The 12,862-nt window shown below is 41.3% G+C and overlaps 1 protein-coding gene across 3 annotated transcripts; it reads left to right on the forward strand.

Moving 5' to 3' along the window:
* Positions 1-1,182: 1,182 nt before the first annotated feature.
* Positions 1,183-12,512, forward strand: mtx3 (metaxin 3). Of its 3 annotated transcripts, none has more exons than XM_055920008.1 (9): positions 1,183-1,291; positions 5,012-5,081; positions 5,424-5,500; positions 5,593-5,688; positions 5,868-6,050; positions 6,474-6,550; positions 6,646-6,800; positions 7,359-7,447; positions 9,305-12,512. In XM_055920008.1, exons 1-9 carry the CDS (start codon positions 1,211-1,213, stop codon positions 9,398-9,400), a joined length of 924 nt encoding a protein of 307 aa, XP_055775983.1. In that variant the 5' UTR covers positions 1,183-1,210; the 3' UTR covers positions 9,401-12,512. The 3 variants fall into 3 exon arrangements, with proteins under 3 accessions (XP_055775983.1, XP_055775984.1, XP_055775985.1); XM_055920009.1 differs by having other exon boundaries at positions 5,596-5,688; XM_055920010.1 differs by lacking the exon at positions 7,359-7,447 and having other exon boundaries at positions 9,305-9,398.
* Positions 12,513-12,862: the final 350 nt, after the last annotated feature.

The following is a 12,862-nucleotide window of genomic DNA, read 5'->3' on the forward strand; positions in this document are numbered from 1 at the left end:
AAGAGGAGGAGGAACGCCGTTACACATGTGTGTTTATGTATGCTAATGACTCAACATTACACACATCAGCTACCACAGCAAGTGAAATCACTGCAACACTTAACAAAGAGTTTCAGTCAGTTTTAGAATGGGTGGCAGGTAATAAGCTAGTATTAAAGAAGTGAAAAACTAAAAGCATTGTAATTGGTGACAAACCATTCAATAAAACCCTAAACCTCAACTAAATCGTGTAATGAATCATTTGGAAATTGAGTAAGTTGAGGAGACTAAACTGCTTGGTGTAAGCCTGGATTGTAAACTGTCATGATCAAAACATAATGATGCAACATTAGCTGAGGTGGGGAGAGGTCTGTCTGTAATAAAGCGCTGCTCTGCTTTCTTGACATTGTTATCAACAGAACAAGTCCTACAGGCCCTAGTTTTGTTGCACCTTGACTACTGCCCAGTCATATGGTCAAGTGTCACAAAGAGGGACATAGGAACATTACAGTTAAATGTACATGGAGAGCTGACATCAATTACATCCCTGTCAATCTCTCCTGGTTCAAAGTAGAGGAGGGATTGAATGCATTACTACTTGTCTTTGTGAGAGGTATTGACCCCACAAGACATGTCACAAGGGGTCTATTCACCGTCCCTAAGTCCAGAATAGACTCCTGGAAGCGCACAGTACTACACAGGGTCATGACTATATGGAACTCTATTCCACATCAAGTAACTCATGCAAGCAGTAAAATCATATTTAAAAAACAGAACGATGCAGACTGTGAAGAGACACACACACACACACACACACACACACACACACACACACACACACACACACACACACACACACACACACACACACACACACACACACACTACACACACATACATTGTAATATTGTTGCATAGTGGTATTATACATTTTGTATTGTAGATATGCAGTGGTGTAATAATGTTATATGATGCACAGTTTTTTAAATTTTTGTTGTGTGATGTAAGTGAGCTAATGTGTTTGGACCCCAGGAGGAGTAAGCCAGCAGCTAATGGGGATCCCTAATAAATACAAATACATCAGTCCTGTTTGTTGTAGAAATATACTATTTGAATAGACTATTTGGTTTTTTACCTGCAAAGTACTGAAATCTACCTTTGGAGACCCCACCTGCGGGCCTCTGGGTACTCGATGACATCACCCACTTCCTGATCACGGCAGCAAACAAACATGGCGGCCACCATGGAGCTGAGATGCTGGGGAGGTGATTGGGGTTTGCCTTCCGTCCACACAGAATCTCTCATAGTGCTGGTAAATGCGTTCATAAAAAACAAAATTATGATATGACCTTTGTGTCACGAATGTTGTACTGCATGGCTACATTTCTCATTGTTTTATCTGATAATCTTCACCTCTGATGATGCAAAACCATCAACAAGACTGAGCTATTTTAGCTAGCTAACGTTAACAAACTGGAAAGTTAGCTAAGTATTAGTGGTAGAATCGATATTTGGTATTTTGTTTTTTCTAATCATCTAGCCTTTTAGAGGCTTGTCAATGAAAACTTGAACCAACTAACAACATGCACTGTTCAGAATGTGTCTAACTGGCTGTAGCTAACTAGCTACAGTAGCTAATAGCTGTCAAATGCCATTCTCATTGCTAACATTTCTTCAAGTTCAAGGTCAGCTCTATCTTGATTTACTACTACTGTCCTCGGTACGACCATTCTCCCGTCTTCTTATGCTTAACTGTGTGTTAGTTATGTATCCCAGTAGTTAATTTGAACATATCCCTATTTTGCTAGGACACTTGCATTATACCGTTCCCTATAGGCTAGTTGCAGATACTGTATGAACAATGCAACGAATTTGCACAAGCTCTCGTAACAAGGTGACACCGTTCCTGTTGAAAAAGGTGTACAGCTGCCAGATCATTTGCTGGCTGACAGTGTCAACAAAACAATTTGGCATGATTACTATAAGCCTACATGTTTCCTGCACTTCCTCTGTTTGGACTACATTTTTCCTCATGGCTACCTTTCTGGGCTACTCTTTGCCTAGCCATATCTATTGACTAAAAAGAGAAGACGTTTAACAATCTAAGTTCTTTGTATGAGATACAACGAACTCGCATTGTTAAATGTCTCTTTTTAAGTCAATAGATATGGCTACACGTTGCCATGTGTGTTATCACTGTCACTTGTCCACTACGACTGCCATATCTGTATTGTTGTTCTTGGTGCTTACCCCTCATGCTGATAGTCTGCTTTTAGAACTGGAGCCAATGCCAAATGATACTTAGTGATATCTTGTAGGGCCGTGACGATACCAGTATAGCCATACTCGTTAGTGCGGTGGAAACAAAACGCGAAGCTTCAGACACACTTTATTTGGATAGTCCATCTGTAGATGCTCTATCAACAAACAATCTGTTGATAAGCAACTGACTATCTGTTGATAAGAAACTGCTTGCTGAGGTTAGGGTTAGGGTAAGATTTGTAATAAGGGTAAGGGTTAAGGTTAGGGTAAGGTTTATAATAAGGGTTAAGGTTAGAGTTAGGGAAAGGGTTACGGTTAATACTAGGGTTAGTAGATAGTTAGTTGAAATGTTACTGATAGTCTATAATAGAGCATCTACAGATGGACTATCCAAATAAAGTGTTACTTTAACTTTTGAGGGGAAAACTGCACTAATTCTGCAAACAAACATATTTAAGTTGTCACCCAGAGTCAAATGTATTTATTTTCAAAGCTATAGCACACAATATTTTATATCGTTTTTTTAAAGGACCAAAGAGTTTGGTCTGCTTCGTGGTTTAATTTTTGCCATGGAAAAAATATTGTGATTCTGGTATCATCACAGCCCTCATATCTTACAGAGCTTAACATGCCATACCCCAGAAAGCGTACTACTCTGACAACATTGATATGAAAGACTACATAGTACTCTGACAACATTGATATGAAAGCCTACATAGTACTATGACAACATTGATAGGAAAGCCTACATAGTACTATGACAACATTGATATGAAAGCCTACATAGTACTATGACAACATTGATAGGAAAGCCTACATAGTACGCTGACAACATTGATATGAAAGCCTACATAGTACTCTGACAACATTGATATGAAAGCCTACACACAGTGGGGAGAACGAGTATTTGATACACTGCTGATTTTGCAGGTTTTCCTACTTACAAAGCATGTAGAGGTCGGTAATTTTTTATCATACGTACACTTCAACTGTGAGAGACGGAATCTAAAACACAAATCCAGAAAATCACATTGTATGATTTTTAAGTAATTCATTTGCATTTTATTGCATGACATAAGTATTTGATACATCAGAAAAGCAGAACTTAATATTTGGTACAGAAACCTTTGTTTGCAATTACAGAGATCATACGTTTCCTGTAGTTCTTGACCAGGTTTGCACACACTGCAGCAGGGATTTTGGCCCCCTCCTCCATACAGACCTTCTCCAGATCCTTCAGGTTTCGGGGCTGTCACTGGGCAATACGGACTTTCAGCTCCCTCCAAAGATTTTCTATTGGGTTCAGGTCTGGAGACTGGCTAGGACACTCCAGGACCTTGAGATGCTTCTTACGGAGCCACTCCTTAGTTGCCCTGGCTGTGTGTTTCGGGTCGTTGTCATGCTGGAAGACCCAGCCACGACCCATCTTCAATGCTCTTACTGAGGGAAGGAGGTTGTTGGCCAAGATCTCACGATACATGGCCCCATCCATCCTCCCCTCAATACGGTATAGTCGTCCTGTCCCCTTTGCAGAAAAGCATCCCCAAAGAATGATGTTTCCACCTCCATGCTTCACGGTTGGGATGGTGTTCTTGGGGTTGTACTCATCCTTCTTCTTCCACCAAACACGGCGAGTGGAGTTTAGACCAAAAAGCTCTATTTTTATCTCATCAGACCACATGACCTTCTCCCATTCCTCCTCTGGATCATCCAGATGGTCATTAGCAAACTTCAGACGGGCCTGGACATGCGCTGGCTTGAGCAGGGGGACCTTGCGTGCGCTGCAGGATTTTAATCCATGACGGCGTAGTGTGTTACTAATGGTTTTCTTTGAGACTGTGGTCCCAGCTCTCTTCAGGTCATTGACCAGGTCCTGCCGTGTAGTTCTAGGCTGATCCCTCACCTTCCTCATGATCATTGATGCCCCACGAGGTGAGATCTTGCATGGAGCCCCAGACCGAGGGTGATTGACCGTCATCTTGAACTTCTTCCATTTTCTAATAATTGCGCCAACCGTTGTTGCCTTCTCACCAAGCTGCTTGCCTATTGTCCTGTAGCCCATCTCAGCCTTGTGCAGGTCTACAATTTTAGCCCTGATGTCCTTACACAGCTCTCTGGTCTTGGCCATTGTGGAGAGGTTGGAGTCTGTTTGATTGAGTGTGTGGACAGGTGTCTTTTATACAGGTAACGAGTTCAAACAGGTGCAGTTAATACAGGTAATGAGTGGAAAACAGGAGGGCTTCTTAAAGAAAAACTAACAGGTCTGTGAGAGCTGGAATTCTTACTGGTTGGTAGGTGATCAAATACTTATGTCATGCAATAAAATGCAAATGAATTACTTAAAAATCATACAATGTGATTTTCTGGATTTTTGTTTTAGATACCGTCTCTCACAGTTGAAGTGTACCTATGATAAAAATTACAGACCTCTACATGCTTTGTAAGTAGGAAAACCTGCAAGCCTACATAGTACTCTGACAACATTGATATGAAAGCCTACATAGTACTCTGACAACATTGATAGGAAAGCCTACATAGTACTCTGACAACATTGATAGGAAAGCTCATAGTACTCTGACAATATTGATATGATCTTATCTGGCTAGAGCAAGGGACAGTTCATGACAAATGACTGTCATGTCTTCCACCATTACTCATGGTTATTATTATTATGTAGGCTTTATAATAAAGTGTTGTTCAGTAAAATGGTCAAATACTCTTATTTCTTGTCATTCCTCTGAACAACTAACGTATCTATGCTCTCTCTCAGGCCTATGCCAAGTTCTCTGGAGCCACGATCACAGTAACTCCCATAGACTGGACGTGGAAGACTTTGACAGGTACTGCTGCTTGGTTTAAAGTCCAAAGAAACAGAATTCAGTTGTTCTTATACAAGTAATAACATGATAATTATTGTCATTTCACCATGTAAAAAGCATCACTAGGCTACTACAGTAGGTAGGAATAGATACATGACTATCTGATGCAAGACTGTCAAATTGACTGCTTACTATACATATAGCACATTGTCGGTCAGAGGTGTTGTCTCTATGCCTGCTCTACTGTAGTTGTATAGTCCATGACATATGGATTGTGCAGTAGCACAGGAGGAAAGACACACTGTCAAACTCCCCTATAACCAACACTACTGGCACACTGTTCCCCTCTACCCAACTCAACAGGCACAGTGCCAGAGTTGGTCTACCAGGGATCCACAATAACCGAACCTGCTCAGATTCTCAACTTCCTGAGAAAACAGGTAAAGTCTCCTTTCTGCCTTCACCATAAATTACCTTTTTACGAACTGTATTTGCAGTGCAGTGCTAACAACAAAGCCTGTGTGTTGTCCAGCAGAGGTTTAATGCAGACTATGAGTTGTCGGCGAGGCAGGGAGCAGACACCATGGCCTACATCGCTCTACTGGAGGAGAAACTACGACCAGCCCTGGTAGGAACAACCCGTGTGTGTAGTTGTGTTGTGTGCTGATTGTTGTGGGTGTGTATGTTGTTTTGCACTTAGACACATTTTGAAAGTCCAGCAGTTTTTTGTTTGTGTACTGAGAGTGTTATGTGCCCGGTATTGTGTACTGTATTCTAAATATGTATTCTGTGTGTGTTGTCCTGTAGTTACACACATTCTGGGTGGACGCTGAGAACTATGCTAACCTGACTCGGCCGTGGTTCGCCTCCCGCTCTCCCTTTCCCCTCAACTTCCTGGTCCCTGGTCGCCATGCCAACACAGCCCTGTCCCGGATCCTGCTGACCAAGGGAGAGTCTCCTCTACACACCATCACTGAGGTGGAGGGAAAGGTAGGACAGATTCCCTCTACACAACATCACTGAGGTGGAGGGAAAGGTAGGACAGATCCCCTCTACACACCATCACTGAGGTGGAGGGAAAGGTAGGACAGATTCCCTCTACACACCATTACTGAGGTGGAGGGAAAGGTAAGACAGATTCCCTCTACACACCATTACTGAGGTGGAGGGAAAGGTAGGACAGATCCTCTCTACACACTATCACTGAGGTGGAGGGAAAGGTAGGACAGATTCCCTCTACACACCATTACTGAGGTGGAGGGAAAGGTAAGACAGATTCCCTCTACACACCATTACTGAGGTGGAGGGAAAGGTAGGACAGGAACATACACTGCGGGGACTACTTGATACCAAACGATATCCCGACCCTGCATTCTAAGTAAATTCACCTTTCCCCGTCCCCTCTCTCGTCAGATTTACAGTGAAGCTAAGGAGTGTCTGAATCTGCTTTCCCACAGATTGGGGACGGCCTACTACTTCTTTGGGAACACGTGAGTTCTTGTGTAGTTTGGTCAGATGCTAGATAAGGCTGGGTGTGATTATATTATGTGTGCTGTATTAATGTAGCTGTGTTTCTCTGGCCCAGGCCATGCAGTCTGGATGCGTTTGTGTTTGGCTTTGTAGCTCCCCTCCACAAGGCCAGTCTACCCAGCAGCCCTCTGCAGAGCCACCTCAGACAGCTGGACAACCTCCAGCGCTTCTGTGACCACATACTCAACGCTCACTTCAGCAGTCATCCCGGTGAGACCAGCGCTCTATGCCGTGTGTGTGTGTGTGTGTGTGTGTGTGTGTGTGTGTGTGTGTGTGTGTGTGTGTGTGTGTGTGTGTGTGTGTGTGTGTGTGTGTGTGTGTGTGTGTGTGTGTGTGTGTGTGTGTGTGTGTGTGTGTGTGTGTGTGTGTGTGTGTGTGTGTGTGTGTGTGTGTGTCAGTTTATACATGATGATTGCTTCAGGTCCAGGGTATTGAGTAAGGGTTACAAAGATCCTGCTATGTTTTTAATAGAACGTGTCAGTGAAAATCTGGTGAACTTCAGGTCCTGCAAAGCCTTTTCTAAACACAGGATGTACAGCTTTTGCCAAGTTGTCATTTGTAGCAGGAGCAATACCTAACCGTCTATGTATGCGCGTGTGTCGGTCCGTCGACGAAGGTACACGGTTTATTGCTTCTTTTGTCTGGGCTGTGATGGAGAACTTCTGCTGCGTTCTGGCATATCTCTCTCTGCTCTCAGTATCTCTGCTTTCTTAGTATAATGGGCTCTCTCTCTCCACTGTTCCTGGTCCACCCACCCTCTCTCTCCAGGGTCTCCCCAGCCGGTTCAGGAGACGGTGGATGCCAACCTGCAGAAACTCACTCAGCTTGTAAACAAAGAGTCCAACCTCATAGAGAAGGTCCTGCTGCTCTCGTCTCCGTGTGTATTTGCGTGTGTTGTGTTAGTCATTGGAGTATAGTGTGAGCATTAGTTAGACACTTTTTTGTACGTATATCAAGACTAGTTCACTTCTTCTGTTTGTGTGTGCACGCTCGCATGTATGTGCATCCGTGAGTGTGTGTTTATATTGTGGTTAGTAACTGTGTTATACAGTGCCTTCGGAAAGTATTCACACCTCTTGACATTTTCCTCATTTTGTTGTGTTAAAAAGTTAGATTAAAAAGGATTGAATTGTCATTTTTGGTCAACGATCTACACAAAATACTCTGTCAAAGTGGAAGAAAAATGTAAACATTTAATGAAAAATAAAACACTAATCTTGATTAAATAAGTATTCACCCCCCTGAGACAATACATGTGAGATACACCTTTGGCAGCGATTACAGCTGTGAGTCTTTCTTGGTAAGTCTCTAAGAGCTTTCCACATCTGGATTGTACAATATTTGCCCATTACTCTTTTTAAAATTCTTCAAGTTCTGTCAAGTAGGTTGTTGATCATTGCTAGAGCGCCATTTTCAAGTCTTCCCATAAGCCGGTTTAAGTCAAAATTCTAACATTCAATGTCGTCTTTGTAAGCAACTCCAGTGTAGATGTGGCCTTGCGTTTTAGGTTATTGTCCTGCTGAAAGGTGAATTCGTCTCCCAGTGTCTGTTGGAAAGCAGACTGAACCAGGTCTTCCTCTAGGATTTTGCCTGTGCTTAGCTGTATTCCGTTTATTTTTATCCCCCCCAAAATCTCCCTAGTCCTTGCCGATGACAAGCATACCCATAGCCACCTCCATGCTTGAAAATATGAAGAGTGGTACTCAGTGATGTTGTGTTGGATTTGCCCCAAACATAATGCTTTGTATTCAGGACATTATATATATTTTTTGGGAGTATTACTTAAGTAGGGGCGGCAGGTAGCCTAGTGGTTAGAGCGTTGGGCCAGTAACCGAAAGGTTGCTAGATCCCTGAGCTGACAAGGTTAAAATCTGTCGTTCTGCCCCTGAGCAAGGCAGTTAACTCACTGTTCCTAGGCCGTCGTTGTAAATAAGAATTTGTTCTTGCCTAGTTAAATAAAGGTTACATTTTTGAAAAGTGCCTTGTTTGCAAACATGTTTTGGAATATTTGTATTCTGTGCAGGCTTCCTTCTTTTCACTAATTTAGGTTTGTATTGTGGAGTCACTACAATGTTGTTGATCCATCCTCAGTTCTCATATCACAACCATTAAACTCTGTAACTGTTTTAAAGTCACCATTGTCCTCATGGTGAAATCCCTGAGCAGTTTCTTTCCTCTCCAACAACTGACATAGGAAGGAGCCTGTATCTTTGTAGTATTTGGCTGTATTGATACACCATCCGAAGCATTGTTAATAACTTCACCATGCTCAAAGGGCTATTCAGGGTTTGCGTTTGTATTTTTACACATCTACCAGTTGGTGCCCTTCTTTGCGAGGCCTTGAGAAACCTCCCTGGTTGGTGTGGTTGAATCTGTACTTGAAATTCAGTACTCGACTGAGGGACCTTACAAATAATTGGGGTAGTCTTTCAAAAAAATGTATGTGATTTGTTATCACATTTTTACCTGAACGTATTTAGGCTTCCCATAACAAAGGGGTTGAATTGACTCAAGACATCTCAGCTTTTCATTTTTTATTAAAGTTTTTGACATTATGGGGTATTATTGTGTGTAGGTCAGTGACACAAAATCTCAATTTAATCCATTTTTAAATTCAGGCTGTAACACAACAAAATGTGGAAAAAGTCAAGGGGTTTGAATACTTTCTGAAGACACTGTATGTATGTTTACTGACTGTGTGTGTTCTCCTACAGATGGATGACAACCTGAGGAGCAGCCCTCAGCACAAACCCCTCAGAGCAGACCCCAGACCCAGCCTGGGCAACGACAAGAGCTCTACCCCTGCCTAACCCCTAACCCCTCACCTCTAGCCCCCGACCAGCCTGGTGGATGGGAGGGGTGCTGTATTATACTAAACCTGGTTCTGTTAATGCCCTAGCCTGAGTGCCAGTCTGTTTGTACTAGCATGCCAACTCTTTCTTACTCATTGACAAGGACAGCAATGGAGTTGGCAAGAGCACAAACAGATCTGGGATCAGTCCACAAATACCCTGGGTTATCCTTTAAATTATGCATTTGATTGTTTTAGACAGTTTATGCCTTGCAAGTGTAATTAAAACTGCCCTGAATGGAAACTATCAATGAAGAAAAATAATGGCAGAATTGTGAACTATTTAGAGATGATGATGTCTGTAAAATAGATATGGTTTCATGAAATGAGGGAGAAGTGCACAGGGAAATGGAAAGGTTTTAGTGGTTTAGAGCGGAATGCTGAGGACTGCTACCAAAGGAGAAGCCTTGAAACATTGAAGGCAAGAGGCAGGAAATGAGAAGGCCAGTTGGTTTAAAACGCTCTGAGGTATTATACTGCCTTTCTACTGACCTGCTGTAAGATAGGGAAAGCCTTTTCTAACAGATTCTAAATGATTGAAATGACTGAGGCCGCAATTCATTCAAACCTGCATTGTAGTATGTATTAACACAGGAACATGTTTTCCTGTAGTCGGGTAATATCCAAACGCAAAACTCCTCCCACAGGTACAGGTACTGTAGATGCTCTCAGGTTTCAGAAATAAGTTGTGTTCATGGACAGTGGTCGTGTAAACAAGGTCACTGCATAAACACTAATATGGCAGGTTTGATGGAATTTGTTCATAGATAAGGGCTAAGTCTATGCTAAATATACAAGGCAGTTATTCTTTAGCTCTGTGGTATAATGGAAAATAAAATGTATGGGTCACTTATATATATGTTTGTAATGAACAGTACAGGTTGAATTGATGCATCATTTTGAGAGATTCTGGTGTAAATGAGGTCATTACTGACAGGCAGGCACTGACACTGGTCTACTTGAGTTTTGAAACGTCATAGCTACTGTAGTTGCTGTTGCACAATCCTAAATGATCAGAATAATGCTCTTTCCTCACCTGAGGACTGACTTTCTCTGCTGAGACTCGACGCACGCCCCAAATGGCACCCTATTCCCTATATAGTGGGCTACTATTGACCAGAGCGCTATGGGCCCCGGTGAAAAGTAGTGCACGATAAAGGGAACACAGTGCCTGAAACAGGTTTTCCTCTAGGATTTTGCCAGTGCTTAGCTGTATTTCTAGCTGTCTGTGGTGTTTCCATCCAGACCTGCTGTATCTATGTACATAATCATTAAAAGTTAGTATTACTTTATGAGGGCATGTAGCTGTCTAGTTTCAGTTCATTTGTGTTCATATTGAAACGGGGAATGTTTAATACAGTACAGATTATTTTGTTTGTTAGGATGTCACTTATTCTACTGAGGGAGATGTCTAAGCTTAAAGTTTTCCCTTTAACAAATAGATCATCTTTACAACTGTTGTTAAATTAGCTCTGTAAATAGACTTAAGTATATATGTACATATATATGCTATCATATCGCTGTAGAAGTTAGCTCATTTAATTAGCTATAATCCTGCCTCTTCATTAACAGATCGAGTAGTTGTGATCTTAACATTGTATAATTGTAAATACATTTAAATACTAATCCAATGCATTTCATTCAGCGTTGTTTCTTTGTAATGCAGTTCAACTCTCCTCACATGTGTTTTCATTCTCTAGCTAAGACTGAAGTGAGTCATTGATTCTACAGTTGGGGTTCATTTATAAGGCATACGTGTTTTAGATTGTTGTTCAGCAGTATCAAAAAGCACTACATTTGTATACTGCCCTACAAAATGCAGTACCTATGTTGTTTTTTTACTGCAAAATCTGACTTCAAAGTATTTTTATGTCTAGACAGCAATTTCTGATATATTCTGATCAAAAGATCAAAGATTTTTGACCAAATTTGTAATCATTGCGTTTTGCCTTTGTAGGGCAGGCAGTATATTGTGAGGTATTTTACTTTTGATATCAATTCATCAAGTCTGATCTCTAACACAAACAAAAAGGTGTAATGGATTCTCACTCAAAAGATGTTGCATAAAGCTTACTTCATTATTAGATTTTTCCCCAATTATTTTCTCTTTTGATCTCTAATTCACCCCATGTTGTGGAATTGTTTTTGTAAAGATTTGTTTTGTTTATCATGATTTTGTCTGTATTAGTTATGCTGTGCCTACATCACCATCGCCTTGTCTGTTATGAGCAGGTCAATCTATTTGGGAACAGGCCTTGCATTAGACAATGATGGAGAACTCTGCTAACATACTGTACGCCATCTCTGCCTGCAGATGTCAGAAGTATGTCATTACTGCATGTTTGAAGTATGTCATTTGTCTCCCACTGACATCCAGAGCCATATATTTATATGACTCTGGTGACATCCAGCATCAGCTACTGTAATACTGGCTCTATTCACCTGAATGTTCCATGTTGTTTCCTGTGCTTTGCCTTTGCTGTTGTTTGTTGTTTACTTCCTTTGTTGACAGGATTAACAGGGACTGTTCAGTGCTTAAAGGGAATGCATCCATGTAGTGAATATTCCCTTTAAGCAATGAATATTATTCACTTCATGGATACATTCCCTTTAAGCACTATGGAATTAGTTACAACTTTATTCATTGTTTTGGTTTGTGTAGAAGAACCTATTTGGGTTGAAATACATGTATAGGACAAAGGGAGACAGTATTAGGAAGTACTGTGTGTCTTGATAAGACTGCAGAAGGGATTGTATAGCTGTAAACTACTGTAACCAACTTTCTCAGATTAAACTCATGTTTGGAATTGTAATAACAATATTGTCACTTTTTTCCAAGTTCAGAAAGTCACAGTTAGGATTTGGCCCATTGTCCTTAGCTAGTCAATACTTAAAGTTAAAACAACATTAGTAAATTCATTCTCCTGAGGTTTTGTGATGGGATCAAAAACAGAATTGTAACCATGATATTGACATTGTAATACACTATCATATTCCTGGTTCATTCTTTGTGCATGGTTGCAAATGAATGCTTTCATTTCAATTTAATAAAAGTATAATCTAACCACCTATTTAATTTGAGTCTATTGTGAAATGAAGAACAACCTAATTTACAAAATACAAAATTGCCAATTTGCCCTTCTCCTCTTCCCTGCCTCTCCCATTCACTCTCACTCTCTCTCTCCTCTGGCTGTGTTGTGGCTGGGTGGGTAAATGTCCTCTTTGTTTTGTCTTGGCAATCAGCCTGGAAAATAAAGGTGATTAAACCGATGGGAAATGATGCAAAGCCCTGACCTCAGAAATAACCCTATTTGTCTGTCATTAAAACTGATAGAGGACTTTACTAGCCTGCTGCCTGTGTTTCTGCTCTAGCCTGCTGCCTGTGTGTTTCTGCTCTAGCCTGCTGCCTGTGTGTTTCTGC

Source organism: Salvelinus fontinalis, chromosome 4 (genome assembly GCF_029448725.1).
Source record: "Salvelinus fontinalis isolate EN_2023a chromosome 4, ASM2944872v1, whole genome shotgun sequence".
Taxonomy (NCBI): Eukaryota; Metazoa; Chordata; class Actinopteri; order Salmoniformes; family Salmonidae; genus Salvelinus; species Salvelinus fontinalis.